We start from the raw sequence: 18,678 nt of genomic DNA, 5'->3' as shown, positions 1-18,678 counted from the left end.
CGGAGGTGACTCGACTCCTCGTACAGAGTCGAACAGCTACAAAGTCCTCTGGCCATTCCTTGCTTTGTTTTCTTTACCTGCCTCCCTGTCTGTCGAATCATTTGAAACATGCTGATCACTCTGTTTTTCTCCCTCCTGGTGTCTTCTGTCATTGCCACAGAGAAAGGTAAATTGCTTTAAGTATACAGTGTCTTATTGGTTTTATTCTCAAGTTCTTCTCTCTGCTGTCAATGTGGAAAATCAAACATAATATAATTTGTTCTTTATATTTTAATCAGTGTTGCAACTCTGCTATACAAGTTTTATCCATGTCTGTGTGTTGTTCAGTCAGTCAGTTTTTCACCACTTTCACTAGCCAGGAAATTTTGTACAGTTTTGTACATTTGGACATTAACATACCCCGGAGGCTGAATCTTAATGATTTTGGTGATTCCCTGCCTTTATCTCTAATCGATTTTTGGTTTTTAGTAAAAATAGTAAAATGTCTTGACAACTATTGGATGGTTTGCCATGAAATATGGTAGACATTCATGGTGCCCAGGGGATAAATCTCACTGACTTTGGTGATCCCCTGACTTTTCGTCTAGTGCCACCAGCAGGTTTAAAGTTTTCACGTATATAGTGAAATATCTCAACACCTACTTGATGGATTGCCACAAAATATTGTCTAGATATTCATGGTTCCAAGACGATGAGTCCTACTGTGCTGATCCCCTGACTTTTCCTTCAGCGCCACCATGAGGTTCATATTTGTGGTTTTGAATGAAATATCTCAACGATTATAGGATAGATTGCCGTCAAAAATTTGGTACAGACATTCATCCCCCTCAGGATGAATCGTTATAACTTTGGTGATCCCTTAGCTTTTCCTCCAGTGCCATCATCATGTCAGTATTTTAATGTCTAATACTTTGGTTTATGATCAAACCCCTGCAAAATAAATGACATTCAGCCTCAGCTGTACTTTGTGTTTAATGCTAATAAGCAAATATTAGCAAGCTAACACGCTAAACTAAAATGGTGAACATAGTGAACATTACACCTGCTAAACTTCAGCATGATAGCGTTTTCATTATGAGGATGTTGGCATTCTGATGTTAGCATTCAGCCCACAGCTGTGTCTAAGTACAGCTTCACAGAGCCGCTAACGTGGCTGTAGGCTCTTAGTATTGTTTAGACAACGACTGGGACTGTAAAGGTACAAACTATAGTGAATTGTGTGTCTAGTGCATCTCGTGTCTTTCTGTCTCAGACAGTGCACTTCCCAGGCTGACTGACACCAAAGCTGCTGAGGCCTTCATCAACTCTGCTGAAGTGGTGGTCATCGGATTCCTGGAGGTCAGAGAAAAAAAATTCTATATAGAGAAAAAAAATGTCTCAACCATGACTCAAATAAGCTTTCAAACATATTTTAAACGAGCCCACAGGGGCTGTTTTATGGCTTAGTTTATTATGCTAACATGCATGCGGCAAACCAGACATGATCAGACAAATTAGCTAAAAGTGAGACTGTGAGGGCTCCAAAAATACAGCATTTGTTTGCACCCGGGTCTCGGTGATGCTGCTCTCACAAATAGATTTCGAAGAAGAATGTATTTCCTGTGGCCACACCTTTGGCAGAGCTGGTGTTGTGAGGACAGAGAGTGGCTGGCTGACCCACAGAGGCGAGCCCTTTGGCCAGACTCTGTATGCGGGGGAAGATGGAGGGCCACTTGACAGGAAGACTTGTGGGATTGGCTCCATTGACCCTCTTGTAAACAAGTGCAAACAGGCAGAAGGTTCATGGGAGGAGGGTGGAGGAGAGAGACAGAGAGCACATGAGGATAACACATAGTTGGACTGTGATGCTGAAGGCAAAAAGAGACCAAAGTATTGGTGCTGTGACTCAGTGGGAATGGACACATATTACAGGCTGCAAAATGATAAAACGGATTGCCAGAGCTCATGCAATACTGCCTCAGAAATAGATGTGATTCACCTTCCTTTGAGTCAGCCTCATCTCTCTCTTCCCGGTGCATTTCTTTGTCTCGCCAACTCTCTCACTCTCGCTGCCCATTTCACTTTTTTCAAGTTTTCTTTTTCTTTGAGGAAAAAGATGGTAACAGGAGAATACACATACAGGTGGTCTTTCAGGGAGAAAAGTAGTTTGAAAGAGGAAACTCTGAAATGTTTTCTTTTATTCCCAACACTTCATCAGTGGTTAAGAATAAAAACTGTGAGTATTGATGATAATAATTTAAAGGGTAATGATAAATGTTTATAATGTAACATATCCCATGCCCATGTGTGAACATTAATAATATATTTAGTGGACACAGAAGTCTACAAGTAATAATTTTGTGCGCCAAGAAACTCTAAAACATGAATCTGTCCATCTGAAACATAATAATACTTAGACTATTATATATTATATAATTGGATTATTATTACTGATGCATTAACATGTATGCAGTATATTAATGCTATACCTGGCTGTACTTTAATTCCTTTATATACTTTATGTACTTTTGATATAAAGCAATACATCATATTTATAAGATCATCTTATATTTTGTATATAAAATCTTAATTTTTGAATTAAATAATATTCTAGAGTTGTTAGAGGAATGTAGTGGGGTAACAAGTACAATATTTCCCTCTGAAATATAATAAAGTGGAAGTACAAAGTAGCACAAAATGGAAATACTTAAGTAAAGTACAAGTACCTTGAATAAATGTACTTACAGTAGTTACTTCCCACCTCTGCCAATGCATATCAGCCCACTTGCCCTCCTTAGGATGTCTTAAAGTGCCTGCCTAGATTTACATTTTTATGTCACACTCTACCCATGGATGACGGCATATTTTTCCCTCTTTTAGAATTTTAAATTTACCAGCATTTCCAAAGCAGGTTGTACAAGAATGACAATATAATTATAATAATCCACAAATTTTAAGGAAAAAGACAAGAAATGGTATTAAACTCACTACATAGTGAGAAATAATGAAAGAAAAACAAACTGTGGAAAAGAGTCATTGAAAAAAGTAGAAAAATGTACTTGATGAGACAAGATATAGTTAAAACAACCTCCCTCGGTAACTCTCTCTCTTGCCCTTTTGTGTCTCAGGGAGAGGAGACTCATGGCTATCAGGAGCTCATTGCAGCTGCAAAGCGAGTTGACTCAGTCCGTGTAGCCATTTGCACTGTGAAAGAGGTGTGGGCTGACTACAGCCTCTCCTCAGACACCATCACCCTTTTCAGAAAGGTATTTTACACCATTGTGACTGTGCATGATTCTGTCAGCATGAGGCATCTTTTCAATAATAAATGTGATGGGTGCTGTCAGTTTTATGATGATGACGACGATGATGATGTGTGTCACGTGATCCAGGCAGATAACCACCAGGAGAACCTCGTTCTTGCAGAGGCCAAGAAGGTTGAAGCTGATGGTCTTGTCAATTTCATCACCATCAACGAGGTCCGATACATCACAGAATACAACCAAGTGGTAGGTCCAACTCATGTCTTTATCACTATTATGTACATGTTTTTCTGCAATCAACAGCCTGCCTATGGAGGACGAAAAATGACTTAAGTATCAATAAATAAATATATAAATGTATAAATAAATACAGAAATAAATAAATGTTTAAATAAATATCAAAATAAATATGCCTATGTCTGTCAAACTGTTTTTTTTTTCCTGTCACTTATCCCTTAAAGCTTTATTCTTTCATTTTGAATATATTTTTACTGAAGACAAATGCAAAATAGAAAAATAGTGAAAAGCGAAGAAAATATTATACTTTTACATTTTTATATTCCCCACTACAACTTGTCTTGAGTATTCCAAGAATATAAACTTATCCAACATAAATGAAAGGGTTAATACAAGAACATTAAGTAGGCACACAAATATCAAATGTCAGAGAAAAAAAAGCAAATGACAAATATAATTATAATATAATTTGTAATTAGAAAATAACCCGCCTCTGACTGTTAGATCCTGTCAGGTGAGAGGTTTCTGAAAAAGGAGATCATCAGGGCGGCCAGTGGGAATATAACTTCTCTCATCTTAACCCTCATTCTTTGTGCTGTATGTGTATATATATATATATATATATTTATTTATTTATTTATTTTTTTTTGTTTCTCCTCAGACAGCAGTGGGCCTGTTCAATTCAGAGGTGAAGTCACACCTCCTGCTCTTTGCCAACCGGGGGAGTAAAGAATATACTGAGCTCAAGGAGCGACTGAGAGCTCTGGCCCCTGAGTTCACAGGCAAGGTGAGAACATTCGGGAACTACAAAACAATAGTTTACAGGTTGGGAAAGTTCACATGGATATATCTATCAAACTAAAGTAAATGCAGGGTCGTGATATACTTTATTCATATTCTGCCACTAATCAAATGCAGCCAGGTGATTTTACATTTATGTGGTTACTTGAGCTAAAATAAGTCATAACAACTGTGTTCCAGTTCTTGTTTGTGCTGATTAACGGAGAAGTGAAGTCCAACTCCCGGTCACTGGGTTACTTCGGCCTCAAGTCTCAGGACCTCCCACGAGTCGGTATCTATGACGGAGGCTCTGACATGAAGTGGCTCCTACCTGAGGGAGAGATTTCTACTGAACGAGTGCGGGAATTCTGCCAGTCCTTCATACGAGGGGAACTGAAGGTGAGCAGATGATTAGACATATTCAACCTGGTAGCTACAACAGCTGGTTAAGATTTAGATGTTGCTAATTGCACTCAGAAGACCTATTTTTGTGCAACATGTAGACTGACTTTTGAACAATTTAAAGCAAACAAAAGCAGCCAAGAGATTTAAAATAAGCAGCACAATTAAGAAATAAAAAAAAAAACAAGAAACTGCTCAATAAAAACAAAACAGGTATACTCGTTCACTCGTCATGTTTGGAAAAGTGGCAGAGAGCAAAGTGGCGGTGACTTTAAGGCACACCAGTAATGCACAACAAGAATAAAAGCACTTCTTGCCGTCACTTTAAAGTATATGTGCCGCACAAAAGACAGGAAACCTCGCTCTGTGCATTCATTTTCTCTGTTACACCACACAGAGCTCCAGCTGGGTGTGACGCAGAGTCTGAAGCCCCACAACAAGACAGAAGTATCACAGTTAGTGATGGGGTATCAACAATGTGACACTGAATGAAATCATATAATATAAATTAAACTAGGTGGACAACAGATGGCATTTAAAATGGCATCTGAAACAAATGTTACTGAGATAAAAAAAGATTGTGATGCACAATGCAGTAGTGAGCAAACTGGAGTTCCTTCACGTGTTAAGAAAGGAATGAACTGATAAGAATTTTTAGACAATTGCATAGTTCTTTAAATTACCCTCCTCAGGTTCATCACCAATAATACAAACAGTTTCAACCTTGAAGCTGCAGTTTTGTACATTTCAATTACATCACAATTTCTTACAGATTTTTATTTAAGATTTCTACAGGATTATTTCTTGAGAAGGAATGGCACTGACTGTAACTTCATAATCCCAGGCCCTTTACCTGCATGTATACCTGGCAAATGTGTTTTATAAATTCAAGTTAAGTCAATTTTGTTTATGTAGCCCAAAATCACAAATTTGCCTCGGGGGGCTTTACAATCTGCACATCATACGACACCCTCTCTCCTTAGACCCTTGTGTTTTTCCTTGTCTGTTATATTCTTCTGAAACTGAATAAATTAAAATTCTTGCCAAAATTTAAGAAATGAAGCAGAGCCCAAATGATGTAGGTTAAAGAACATCTCATAATGCACCAGTGCTGTTGACATGGATGAAGTTCATTCCTAAATTAAATGAGCTTTCCTCTGAAAGAAATTCAGTCCAATAGTAGACTTTTTATGTCTGTGTCTGTGAAATGCTACATAAATAAACTTAGGTAAACTTGATGTAGATATAAGTGTCATATATTCCCTCCATACTGTATTGTCTGCTGTATTTCACTTATCACACCTTTATGTTTTTCAGGAGGTGAAGCAGGCAGGAGCAGAAGCCAAAACAGAGCTCTAGGACATAGAAGGAATGTAAATGAATTAATATATATTAAATAAAAGACTAAATGTGTCTGATGTGATTTCTTTCTTCTGTGAAAAGTCTGTGTTAGACTTTCTTTCCTCCAACACATGGAAACTATGCAAAGTGAACATTTGCATGTGTGCGTGTGTTTATCATGTGTCCTCACTTATTTACTCGTGTGTGTTACGTTTTGTCTGTTTACGCGAGTGTGAGCCTGTCTGCGGTCTGGTTAGCAGGCCACGGGTCACACTGGCCACAAGTCGCAGAGATCTGCCGGAGTTTGTTAGTCTGTCCACTAAAGTTATTGTCAGAACCACAACAAACCGACCTCAGAGAGAGTGACGGAGAGCAGACTGGGAAGATATGGACCAAGGCAGTCAAGACACAGTAGTTAGTGGTTTCTCATATGATTCATCCTGGATAGAAGAGTGTGTAAATAAAATGAAAAACATCATCTGTACAGGATAAACTAACATGGAAACCCCCAGTGTAGAAGAGGCAGCAGTCACACACAGTTGAAAGCAGGGCATCCAATTCAAGTTTGAGAGATTTGACTCAAAGACATATCAAGCTCTAAATATGGATAAAAGGGAGAGAATTTAGCAATAAAGGCTATAAAAGCTCTATAAAAGAACAACAGATGGGCTGTGGACATCAAGAGTGAAAACGTTTGGGCTTGTCTCCAAAAATATTCTCCCAAGCAAGAAGGGAATTTCAAGGCCCAGACTGGGATCAGTATAATTAGTGGTGTTTTTTTGCCAAGCGGATGCATCCGGCAGAATCTGGGAAAGCCTGGCAGGTGGACGTTTCTCAGAGACCAGATGGAAATATACAGTATGTGTCGCCTGCCATCTGAGTTTGTTTATGGCTGCAATCGAGACAGTGTTACGTAAAGAACTGATAGGGGTCTCTGGGCAGCACTGAGACGACAGTGTGTTTTACTTTTATACCATCAAAAGGCAAACTGGAAGATAATGCCTCTTTATCAAACAGTTAGTCCCATAAATGTATACATTTAAATAATATTGCAAACTCATACCAGAAACAATATGGTCACTAATTACTGATAAATAAAAATCAGATTTATTGTACAATTGTGTTGCTTATTAACATATTGTTTCTGTAATTTTAATAAATAAGTAAGGATCCTTCTGATCTCTAATCATGTTCAATTACAACTGCTCTAAAAGTACAAACATTTGCACAGCCTCCTGTTTATGATCATAAACAATCTACTTCTGATCATTTTTTCCATGTCAGAGAGCGCACACATAGATAAAACACTTTACAAAAGAGGCCTGCCTATACTGGTGATGATAGACATTTTAAAAAGTCATGCTAAACACCTGCATTTATCTCTTCACACTGTTCTGTGTTAACATCAATAATCTGCAGTACAGTTAGTTGACATAATATAGCCTGATAGTTTGGATTGTGTGTGCCAAGAAATTCTGGTACGCAGGACAGTAATGCAACAGAATGACAGTCGTCATGCTTTTACACAATATACTGTGAGAGATAATGTGACCACACTGGCTACAAGGATTACTTTATAGGTTTGTATTTATTTGTACAAATACATCACACTGATTTGACAGTACAGTGTTTAAGTCCTCTGGGTATAGCAACTATAACTCATGATGGATTATATTTTAGCCATATATGTACCATATTACTTTAGTTTAATGCTGGTTACAGTGGAAACACTAATGAGGAAGGTCAGAAGCTCAGCCACTTGAATTATGTAACTGCAGCTATAGTAGGGTTTTATGAGCGCAAGCTGGTGAGGTTGATGGTGAGAAACAGTGGTGGAATGTAACTAAGTACATTTACTCAAGTACTGTACTTCAGTACAAATTCAAGGTACTTGTACTTTACATTAGTATTTTCATTTTATGCAACGTTTTGCTTCTACTCCACAACATCTCAGAGGCAAATATTGTACTATTTACTCCACTACATTTGTCTGACAAATTTAGATACTAGTTACTTTTCAATTACAATTTCATACCCTTCATGTCCAGTGAAAACCATGTATCTCCAAATTTGGTGATTTTGATTTTGAATGTTTCTGATAAACTGAAGGAAGAAGTTTTCCTTTGTGGGTTGAGAAAATTCTCCTACTTCTTAAGATAAATAAAAACCGCCTTGGATTAGCTGGAAAATGCATCGTCACAAAGCTGAAAACAGGGTTGTATTTCTGAGCACTTTTCATGAGCTTTACGTGGTTCTCACAGGACATCGACGCTACAAACATATGATGATCTTATAGAATATGATGCATTACTGTAGATGAAAATACCCAATGGTATATAAAGTAGTTAAAATTAGCTCAACCTTAGACATCTACAGCAGTTAAATACAACATAGACATTAATGCAGCAGCAATATTAATCCAAACACTGACACTGACAGGGAGCATTCTTCTGCATAATGAGTACTTTTACTTTTGATACTAAAAGTACATGTTGCTGATAATACGTACATACTTTTACTTAAGTAAGATTTTGAATGCAGGACTTTTACTTGTAGTGGAGTATTTTTACAGTGTGGTATTAGTATTTTTACCTTAAATAAAGGATCTGAATACTTATTTCATGACATGTCACATGTGACAACTCTATTCCTTCATCCACTGTTCAAACTACGCACAAGTTTTCCAAAACACTGCAAATCCTGGAACCTGATCATGTTGGTCTAAACTGAGCAGTAACTTGGCTCTTACAGTCCCAAGGAAACCTCATAAATCTACGTAAGACTAGTCTCTAATAAGTAAGCAATAAGTATACTGTAGGTAATAGTTTTAGTCTCTAGTCAAGTCTCTAACCGGTTATTCCCAGGTTTTCAAAATACATCCAACTTTTACAATGCCATGTGATGCTATCTGTTTTTCCTTCCATAAGGCCATCCTGGTGCATTTGACAGAGAACGAAAATACTGTATAGTACAGTATGTAGTTCATTAGATAATATTAAATAGTTGTTCTTCTGGCTCTGTGTTATCACTATTGTTTATCACTGTTGTCAGTGAGTTAAGACTGGTCCTGCAGGAGATCTAAACCTGTGCCTACGTGGCAGAATGGTTACCAAGGTACATTTTTTGCTCAGTAAATCTCTCTTCTTATTTGTACAGTAGAAAATTATTTTCACATCGAATGCAAAAATATATAGGACACTTTTAGGTCCAATGTCCCTCAACACCTCTACACTGTTCACTATATCTAAACATGAGGAACTGTGGATGCTGCATGTTAAATTTGCTTATATTTACATACCTTAATACAAAATCACACATCTAACTTTTTTTTATCATTTAGTTTTTATTATAGCATATTTCCCTTAAGTTCCTGTCACCTTGCTGAGGTTACACTTACACTTACCAACAACAGGACATGTTCTCTCTAAGTTATGAGAGTCCACACGCACAGTGAGGTAATGGTTTAAAAAGAAAAGTCTAAATGCATGCCCGTAACTGCTCATTTAACTCATTTAAAGGTTGTTTGTTGCAATAATATACACATACACACAAATACACAAACACACACAAACTGTAAAACTATTTAAGACTAACACATGAGAAAAAGAAGTAATACAACACCAATAAAAAAGATAATAACAAATAAAACAGATAAAAGGCAACAAAACATTTTAAAACATTGATAAAATAAAATAAATCATTAAATATAATTGAAGTGGGGGCCATAAAACATTCTAAGCCAGGCTAAAGAAGAAGGTTTAAAGTTTGTGTTTACAGAGATTTAGAAAGACATTTAAAAACTCGGGCAGCCTGTCCCAACGGCTCGGGGCATAAAAACTAAAATCTGCCTCACCAAATGTTTCTGTCCTGCACTTTGGAATAACTAAAAGACTTAAGCCAGAGGACGGGGAAGTGTTTTAAAAACAAGAATTTAAGAAACAGTACAGAAACTGACAGGGAACGACCTTAAAACAGGTGCAATGTGTTCTCTTCTTCTGGCCTTGTCAATAAACACAGCATTACATTTTTACCTGTGAGGATAACAGATCATCTAATATAGAAGAAGCTAGGATGTTTATTACTGATATGAGTTGACTGACAAGATCATACACAGTATAGTGTCTATCATACAGTATGTGTGCACCTGTGTGTGTAAGTTTTCCACTTTCTGCTGGACAGACAGGAAATGTGTAAACCCAGAACAAAAGTAAAAAACACTGATTTCAAAGCTGAGATGCAACAACAAAAAAGCCACTGATCCAAATGCCTTAGACACCGTATTGTCGGGAAGATTGTTTTCTCTAACTGTGTCCCCCAAGCACTGAAATGCATCCACAAAAATGGACACTGGACCAGACATTGAAATTACACAGCAAGAGGTCCAAAACAAATCCCTGACACCACAAGACTATGAAACACGAAGGACACCAAGGTCACTCTGCAGCAGCACTGAATTTCTTACTACATGATGGATGATGGATGAAGCTGTCTGGGGGCCCTTCATATATATATATATATATATATATATATATATATATACATGAAGTGATATGTGTGCATACATGTTTGGTTATCTAGACAGTATTTAAACTGCAATACGGTTTAGATCTCCAAATACCATTTTTTATCATAAACCACAGCTGAAGCCACACTTACACTGTATTGCACAAACAGAAAGCTGCATCCAAACCCGCATGCATAACGCTGTGCATCCAACACATGGGGGTGGCCTATATTTAGCTGTATATGCTGAAACACATCAAGCGAGGCTGTGCATTGGACCACTGTTGCTGTTGGTAAGCCGTGGCCGTGCCTGGATCTGGCCGGGAGCTGGACCGACATGGATCTGGAAATAGTGACTGACTGCGGTTCTGGTGGGACTCTGCAACACTTTAATTAAGCCCTGTCGCATAATGAGGCTCACTGCTGTTCCGTGTCACTTGATTAGTAGCTTGTGGTCGTCTCAGGCAATAGTTTGGGGTTTGTGGGGGTGGGAGATCACATCTGGGGCAAAGAGTAGGCTATAGTAACGTAACAGCAATAGCAGAACTGGCAAACTCGATGTTAAAGCGGCAACCCTGCAGCGGGTCTCCCTGATTAAAATCCAATCACATTTTAAGGTTATTTTATAGAGATCAGTAACACCACTGGTTTGGACTTTCATGGGTTTTGTTGTATTATTTATACTCCAGTGATGAGGGGTGAGGACTGGGAGGATCTTGAAGGGGATGTACAGGATGGGTAAACAAGACGGGTATAAAAATGATTCGGTTTGACCTCAGAAAATGATTGACAGGGAAATGAGGGCATTTTTGTTGGAGAAAATATGAGAAAAATACAGTTAAGTTTATCCAAAAGCCAGAGAGAGAGAAACAATTTTAAGATGTCAATTCAGTTATTAAATTTGACATTTATCTGTGGGTTATAAGAGCTCTTTAAAATGAAAGGTAAAATATTTATGAGTGTATATTTGTGTGTATGCATGTGCATCGTGGAGAAGGGGAATCCCCTGAAGTGTACAGTCACACTTTCCTCATGATTCTCTGTTTGTCATGGACTGGCTTTAATGTAAAGGCTTACATACACACATACAACCTTATATACAGCACATGCACTGTACGTTCAGTTGAATGCCAGGGATGTTTGCGGCCGTGTAAGTTTCTGTGCGTGTGAATGGGTTTTTGGACTCTGTGCCAGGCCTGCGTGGGTGTTTATGGCAGTTTTCAGGACAAGTGGAAGCGGAAACGTTGACATTTGATTCCCCAGCCAATCCGAATCTCATTGTGTGGGCCTGGTCTGACAAAGGAGGTGGACTACAGTATATATTAACCTCGAATTGGGGGAGAGAAACAGAACAAGCCATCGAGGGAAAGCTAAGAAGAGCAAGCGATCAAGAAAGCAACTTGTCTACAGACAGAAACTAACTACAAGTCATCATGAAGACTCTGGCTCTCCTCTCCATCTGTGCTCTCCTGTCAGTGTGCTGGTCCATGGGCGGTAAGGACAAACTCACCTCATCATTGCTGTGATTCCCAATACTGTCCTCTATGTTATTTGGAACAATGTGAGCACTTACAGTGTGTGTATAAAAGTGTTATTTTCTGTGATCCCCAGCTGTTGAACCAGAGGTTGTCGTGGACCCTGCTGCCGACACAGCTGATGAAGCTGCACCTGCTGACCCCGCGGCTGCCGACACCGCGGCTGCCGACCACGATTCATCCTCCTCATCGAGCTCTTCTTCCGAGTCCGAGTCCGACTCAGCCTCAACCTCTGCATCTGACTCTAACTCTTCCTCAGACTCTTCAGGATCTGATTCTAACTCCAGCTCCGACTCGTCCTCGTCCTCCTCCTCTTCCTCTGAATCTTCTGCATCTTCTTCCTCCGAATCCGACTCCTCCGCTTCTTCCTCTTCTTCTTCATCCTCCTCGTCGTCATCGGAGTCAGCCAGCGCTGAGGGTAAGCAACATTTTTGTTTCCATAAAAAATCTCTGCGTGCTTTTAGAATTACTTGAATTTTTCGTATGACTGGAAAAGAAGTAAACTCCAGAGAGTTTGTCCCCACAGCTGCTCAGGTGGTTATGAAGAGAGACCTGGCTGCCGTTCTCCTGAGGAGAAGAAGAGCTGCCCCAGCAGGAGGCCTCACCCTTGTGCAGCTGGAAAGGTACAGTTATTTACTGTAATTGGGTAAAACTGACTCAACAAGCAACGATACATGTTGTACACTACGTGGACATAAATTCCTTGAAGCAAAGTTCCTACTTAAGATCAAATAATCATTTTATGTTTTATTCTGGTGTAAAAAAAAAAAAAACACAACACAGAACTAAAATACGGAATCTTAGGTTATGTCTAAAGTGACACTCCAGACATTTTACAAGCCTTCTAAACCCTTTTCTCTCCTCTGCCATCCAGCCTGAGAGAGGTGTGCGAGCTGAACGTCGCCTGTGACGAGATGGCTGACACTGCAGGCATCGTCGCCGCGTACATCGCATACTATGGACCCATCCCCTTCTAAGCTAAAGACTCCTCTTTCATCCACATGTGAACCGTTTTCTCTCTCATTTTGTAATAAAACGGTGCAACAACTCCCCTGAATCCAGACAAGGAGCAAAAAAAAGGGTTTGGCCTATGTTATGATGCTAGATGGAGATTTATTTTTTTTTGGCACAAATCCTTGCATAAGTGACCAGCTTTAGTGGTCCTGTATGAAAAGGCCTCCTCCAGGCATTCAGAGAGAGGCACATGGAAACACAAGCCTGTGAAGTATGTAGTAGCCCACACAAGATTAAATTATTCTTCATTTCTATAATATAATACAATGAATGGTGCTACAAGTGCAGATGTGTTTTATGTTAATGTATTGATGTTTTTATATCGTGCTTTAGTCTTTCTTTAACTAGAAGCAGTAGTTCTAGTATGTAGTGGATGCAGTAATGAGGTACTGTAGTTTTAGTAGTAGTGTATTGATAGTGGTAGTGTGCAGTGTGTGTAAGATGCACATCAGTTATTTGTAATTACTGTAACCACAAATTGCCTCTGGGTTTGGAAATAATAAATTATTTTGTTTTGTCGAATTGTTGTAGTCCTCAATGACTAGTTATGTTTTGATGGTAACCCAATGTAAAGAATGACATTATGCCTTTAAACCTGCAATAACTGATTTTTTCACCACTTGAGGGTAGGGGAAACATACTGTAAACAACACTGACATACTGTCACCTTATAAAGTTGATATGATTAACGTGTTAGCAAACAGTTGCCTATTTACACATCCAGCAGACACAGTGCAACATTAGCATTTGGTTGTAGTTGTGTTTCTGGCCATTTTTAACCCGTTTCCTAAGTTATGAAGGGCTGCTATCTTTTTTCTAAAGAAAAATCTTTTTTTATCATTCAGCGGACGGATAATATTTTTTCATCCAGATGGTTAGAAGAGTCTTCTGGGATTCTGGAAATCCCTTCAAAAGAAGTATTTTTAAACAGCCTTCTGGGTTTTTCAAACATCGCCGGTCAATTATTCTTTAGAGAAACCGAGGGTTACCTCTGTGACCCAAATGCATGCCAATAGATGAGAGGCACACACTGGGGCTTGCTATTCAGCTGCTAAATGCTCCACTATGTTCACAAACCAGTCGCTGACTTTGTCTGTCAGCTGTTTGGTGCTCAGCAGGTAGTGTACAGCCGGGTTATCAGACAACAACACTATGAGAGCAGTGAGACTGAACCAAAACAGTGAAGTTGTCAGACAGAAAGCCAAAAGAATGAACTGAAACACGCTAGCTCATTTGAGCTGAGGTGAACTGCAGAATCGGGTGATAATATCCTGTGGGTTCCTCTCCACGAATGACACCATCTGCATACAAGTAGGTCATGTAATCCATTGTTGATATAAAAGCATTGATTATCGGCGCTTTAATGCTAAGATATATTCTGTAGTGAATTAGTATCAGATTCTCTGTCATACATAAACATGCTCAATACAAATGGTAACATCATCAACAGTCTCTACCTCTCCCTTATTCACTAATTAGTTGTCCTCATCTGTGCTACTGCTGTTATATTTACCACTAGATGACAGTGTTGGTCAGTCAAACAGATCTGAGCAGATGTTCTAATGTTTTCAGTCCACAAATCAGGACTTAATCCTGAATTTAATTGTAATACATGAAAACATTTCTGCTTGGGGTTTGGTAAAGACTTGTTTGAAACTCTGTGCTGGAATTCGACCAGTGCAGAGACTGGAGACTTGCAAAAAAAATACATGATTTTATCCTCTGATCGGCTGATATCATTGTGATATAAAGTGATACATTGCTGTAGGTAAGACAAACTCATGACAGTTTTAGTTCACTGGTGGCCAAACTCATTAGGTGCAGCCAAACCCACAGAACTTTATTTCAAATTCTACTTGAGAGCTCATGGTTTCAAAAATACCAAATAGGTAAAACTGACATCAAGAATATTTTGATTTGTGCCATAATAGACATGGAGGCTTGGGTTTGAATATTTCACTCGTGTAAACACCATACAGACTGATGATTTAAGGAGAACACAGAAAAAACTTCAGCAGATAAAAGTGAAAACAGATTTCTAGTGTCAAATTCTGCACAGTGAAGCTCAAACATCCAAGTGAAGTAACAAAAATAAAAACACGTTTTATTTCTTAAACTAGGTGTTGGAGATTTAACCCTTTCACGCATAGTGGTCACTACAGTGGACAGCTATTCAAAAGCCATTTTCTTGTATCTGTATGGGTTTGATGGTATAGTTGCACATCAGCCACCGCAGTGGACGATAGTGTGTCATCCAATACACTGCCAACCACTGGCCAGCCATTGTAAGTGCAACAAAAAGTTTCTCAAAACTAAAATGGCCGACAGATGGCCAGAAATGCTGAGCAGCTCAGCAATATCTTGCCAATCTTTCTGTAGTAGGAGACCCTTGCAGGTAAAAAAAAAATGGTAACCTCAAGTAACTACTAACAATAAAATATGTGAACACATTAGTTTAATAGCATTAAAAATGCATATTATTTTATAGTTTGTTACATAATATATAATTTTATTCATTGTTTTTTTAAATACAGTTAAAAACACAAAGGCATACTGTCCACCTGAGTGGACATGTGAAAAACTCCTTGAAAAATGCATGTTTAAACAAATGAAGTTTTTTTAAAACATGAAAAAAAAATGTCATGACTAAAGAGTAATAAAAACACAGGGAATTAATCCTGACTGAGGTTGTTATAATTCATGCATGAAAGGGTTAAAAAGATTATGCCTCAAAGATGCCAAAGTATAGATAAGATTAACAGTGTGTAGGCCTGATCAGTGTGTGCCCTCTGAGATGTTATAGCCTAGCTACGACACACCCTGTCACGTGCTGAGATGCCAAGTAGACCGTGGATGGATGCACTGTGCCGCTGTTTTATCATTAACAGAGACAGCAGAAAAGACCATCTGCTATTGATTTTCTCTATAGAGTCCAGGAGCTGATTGCACTAGCTCTTCTTAAGTTCAACCTTAGCTCAGTTATGAAAGTGGAGATTTCTGTGTCACTGAATTAAAACAGGTCGCACGACACAAACTAGTTCTTATGTAGAGATTAGTTGCTACTAAATATTTACAGCTAGCTAGTAACTGCCAGGTGTAACTGGTGCATAGCTAACGTTAGGTTGCTAATAGATGACCTAGTCAGAGTGAAGAGTAATAGAGGGAATATGGATATGGTTGACAACGCATCTGACCTGACGCTTGATAAAATGCTGTTTAATAATGATGTAGCTAACTCTGGGATGATTTTTAATCATTAAACATGAATTTTTGCCGATAATGTTAGAATAACGTAAGATACTTCCCACTCATTTTAAACTACGTTACTGTCTCTGAAACATACATATTTCTTCATTTATGCATATATAATTAAAACAAAGTGCTAACTATGTTCACAAAGGACTGGCAGTTAACAAATTGTTTGCCCCCCTAAAATTGTAATTTTTGAAATTACAACTCCTGATGCTACAGTGACTTTCTGTTTACATAGCTAATTGCTTTTGATTGGACGGCGCTAGAGATGTTTCTGAGCAACCAATTTAGACATTACTAAAGTCTTAGGTTTGAGAGTGCAACCTAGTTTGGTAAAACACTAGTTTGAAACTAGCAGTGATGGAAGAAGTACTCTGATCTTTTACTTTTTTTGAAATACCAATGTAACAATGCAAAAACACTCTAACAGGTAAAAGATACATTCATTATCCCACTTAAGTATAAGTACAGAAGTATTACCAGTAAATCCCTAACACTGTTTGATAACCAGCCACAACAATACTACTTACAAGTTAATGCATGAATGATAATATAAACTTTTGAAGGGGAACATTCTGCATTTTGAATAATTTTACTTTTGATATTTTAACTAGATTTTGCATATAATACTATTTAAGTAAATTTTTACTATATGTACTATTTTCTGTACTATTTGGTATTGTTACTGTTCCACCACGTCTTCCAACATTGGTGTGACCAAGTGAAAATATTGTAATCACATTACTTTTTTCAGAAGCGATTCCGAAAGTAATCAGATTACAAAAGTAATCTGATCACTTTCGGAATCTGCCTACTTTTGTAATCACATTACTATTGTAATCGGATTACTTCTGTAAAAGGATTACTTTTGGTGTAAAAAGGGTATTGCTGTGTCTTCTTTATATGTGTACTTGAAGGTACAGAGGAACCCGCTTGCAGCAGCACCTTAGACTCCCTGACCCACTCCCATCTACATCACTGATGTACCTGACTGACACACTCCACATTTGTAGTTTTTTCTTTCCATTCTTTAATGTAACCTAACTTTTGTAATGCAGTCTAATTACTGTCATGTAATCTTATTGCCTTCATAACTGGATAACTTTTGCCATTTTTAATAACTTCTAAGTTCTTCTGCTGTATTCTTTCAGCTTGAGTAACTGTACTTTTTGGTATTGTTAGTACTTCTTCTCCACGTCTTCCACCACCGGTGTAACCAAGTGAAAAACCATTCTTCCTGACAAGTATAAAAAATCTGTAATCTTTGTAATCTGATTACTTTGTAGCGCTAGCTGCATGCCTAACGGTAGCTACTACGGTTAGCAGTATCTACTATGGTTAGCATAACCATCTGTCCATCAAGAAACTAACTAACTTTCCTTCACAACCGAAAAAGCACTTTCTGCGAGACATACTGAACAACCTCCGAAGACGTCTAGTTCTGAGCAAAGTAGTCTCCAAACTTCATTTTAGCACTATGAGCAGAGCGGTCAAACAATTTAGACAGACTGAGCGAGTGGGGGGATGGGCGTGTCCTTGTACTTCGTGGTTGAGCTGTGCCTGTAGCAGATCATAAACACAGATGTCCTTTTTATTTTTTTCAATTCTTTATTGAGAAATGAATTATACAAACAGTACAAACAAATAAATCATCAATACAGATGAGCGCAGGTGGCCGATCACCATGACATCATGTAGGCTCGAAAGTAGAAGAAAATGTTGGAAACCCAGTGTTCAGAGCATTACTTTGTAAATAGGATACTTTGTAAACAGGTTACTTTTGTATTTGATTACTTTGTAATCGGATTACTTCTGTAATCGCCTACTTGTGTAATCAGATTACTTTGGTAATTGATTACTTTTGTAATCTGATTACTTTTGTAATATGATTACTTTTGTAATCTGATTACCTAGGTAATGGATTGTTAGCCTGTTACTAAGCCCAGCACATTCGTGACGTTGAACGTGACACATGAGGAAAAAACAGAAAGGCAAACTAGTCTACTGGCAATGGGAAAGGAGTCAATCAGATTACTTTGGTAATCAGATTACTTTTGTAATTGGATTACTTTGTAATCTGACTACTTTCATAAACTGATTACTCAATTGGATTGCGTTTGTAAATTCATTTATAATTTTTGTAATCAAATAGTTGTAATGTAATATGATTGCTATTGTAATCGGATTACTTTGGTAATATAATTTTAAAAAATGTATCTTGAATGTTTTTATTTCATTCAATTTCATTTTTTAAATTGTGTAATGTAGTCTTATTTGATGTTATGTGCAAGGTAAACTTATTGCCAAAGGTTTCTGTCTCCTAATGACATGAAACGGGCATCCCCTCCACATAAACAGATGAAACATAATAC

The 18,678-nt window shown here is 38.0% G+C and overlaps 2 protein-coding genes across 2 annotated transcripts; both read left to right on the top strand.

The window, feature by feature from the left end:
• The first annotated feature begins 5 nt into the window (after positions 1 to 5).
• LOC122872839 (endoplasmic reticulum resident protein 27) lies at positions 6 to 6,074 on the top strand. The gene is made up of 7 exons (XM_044188839.1): positions 6 to 166; positions 1,253 to 1,338; positions 3,108 to 3,245; positions 3,372 to 3,488; positions 4,141 to 4,266; positions 4,461 to 4,658; positions 5,979 to 6,074. The coding sequence occupies exons 1-7, from the start codon at positions 109 to 111 to the stop codon at positions 6,018 to 6,020; spliced, it is 765 nt and encodes a 254-aa protein (XP_044044774.1). The 5' UTR covers positions 6 to 108; the 3' UTR covers positions 6,021 to 6,074.
• Positions 6,075 to 11,682: 5,608 nt separating this feature from the next.
• On the top strand, positions 11,683 to 13,576 carry bglapl (bone gamma-carboxyglutamate (gla) protein, like). The gene is made up of 4 exons (XM_044188838.1): positions 11,683 to 11,999; positions 12,117 to 12,458; positions 12,567 to 12,663; positions 12,915 to 13,576. The coding sequence occupies exons 1-4, from the start codon at positions 11,939 to 11,941 to the stop codon at positions 13,015 to 13,017; spliced, it is 603 nt and encodes a 200-aa protein (XP_044044773.1). The 5' UTR covers positions 11,683 to 11,938; the 3' UTR covers positions 13,018 to 13,576.
• The last annotated feature ends 5,102 nt before the right edge of the window (positions 13,577 to 18,678 follow it).

The sequence above is a fragment of the Siniperca chuatsi genome, linkage group LG3 (assembly GCF_020085105.1).
Source record: "Siniperca chuatsi isolate FFG_IHB_CAS linkage group LG3, ASM2008510v1, whole genome shotgun sequence".
NCBI classification, from domain to species: Eukaryota; Metazoa; Chordata; class Actinopteri; order Centrarchiformes; family Sinipercidae; genus Siniperca; species Siniperca chuatsi.
The sequence above is the reverse complement of the archived record's forward strand: the minus strand, read 5'-3'. Positions and strand labels throughout refer to the sequence as shown.

Coding starts and splice junctions, on each gene's coding strand:
- LOC122872839 (XM_044188839.1), top strand. CDS start 109: ATGCTGATCACTCTGTTTTTCTCCCTCCTGGTGTCTTCTGTCATTGCC. Junction 167..1,252: donor TGTCATTGCCACAGAGAAAG/GTAAATTGCTTT, acceptor TTTCTGTCTCAG/ACAGTGCACTTCCCAGGCTG. Junction 4,659..5,978: donor TCATACGAGGGGAACTGAAG/GTGAGCAGATGA, acceptor TATGTTTTTCAG/GAGGTGAAGCAGGCAGGAGC.
- bglapl (XM_044188838.1), top strand. CDS start 11,939: ATGAAGACTCTGGCTCTCCTCTCCATCTGTGCTCTCCTGTCAGTGTGC. Junction 12,459..12,566: donor GGAGTCAGCCAGCGCTGAGG/GTAAGCAACATT, acceptor TTGTCCCCACAG/CTGCTCAGGTGGTTATGAAG. Junction 12,664..12,914: donor ACCCTTGTGCAGCTGGAAAG/GTACAGTTATTT, acceptor TCTGCCATCCAG/CCTGAGAGAGGTGTGCGAGC.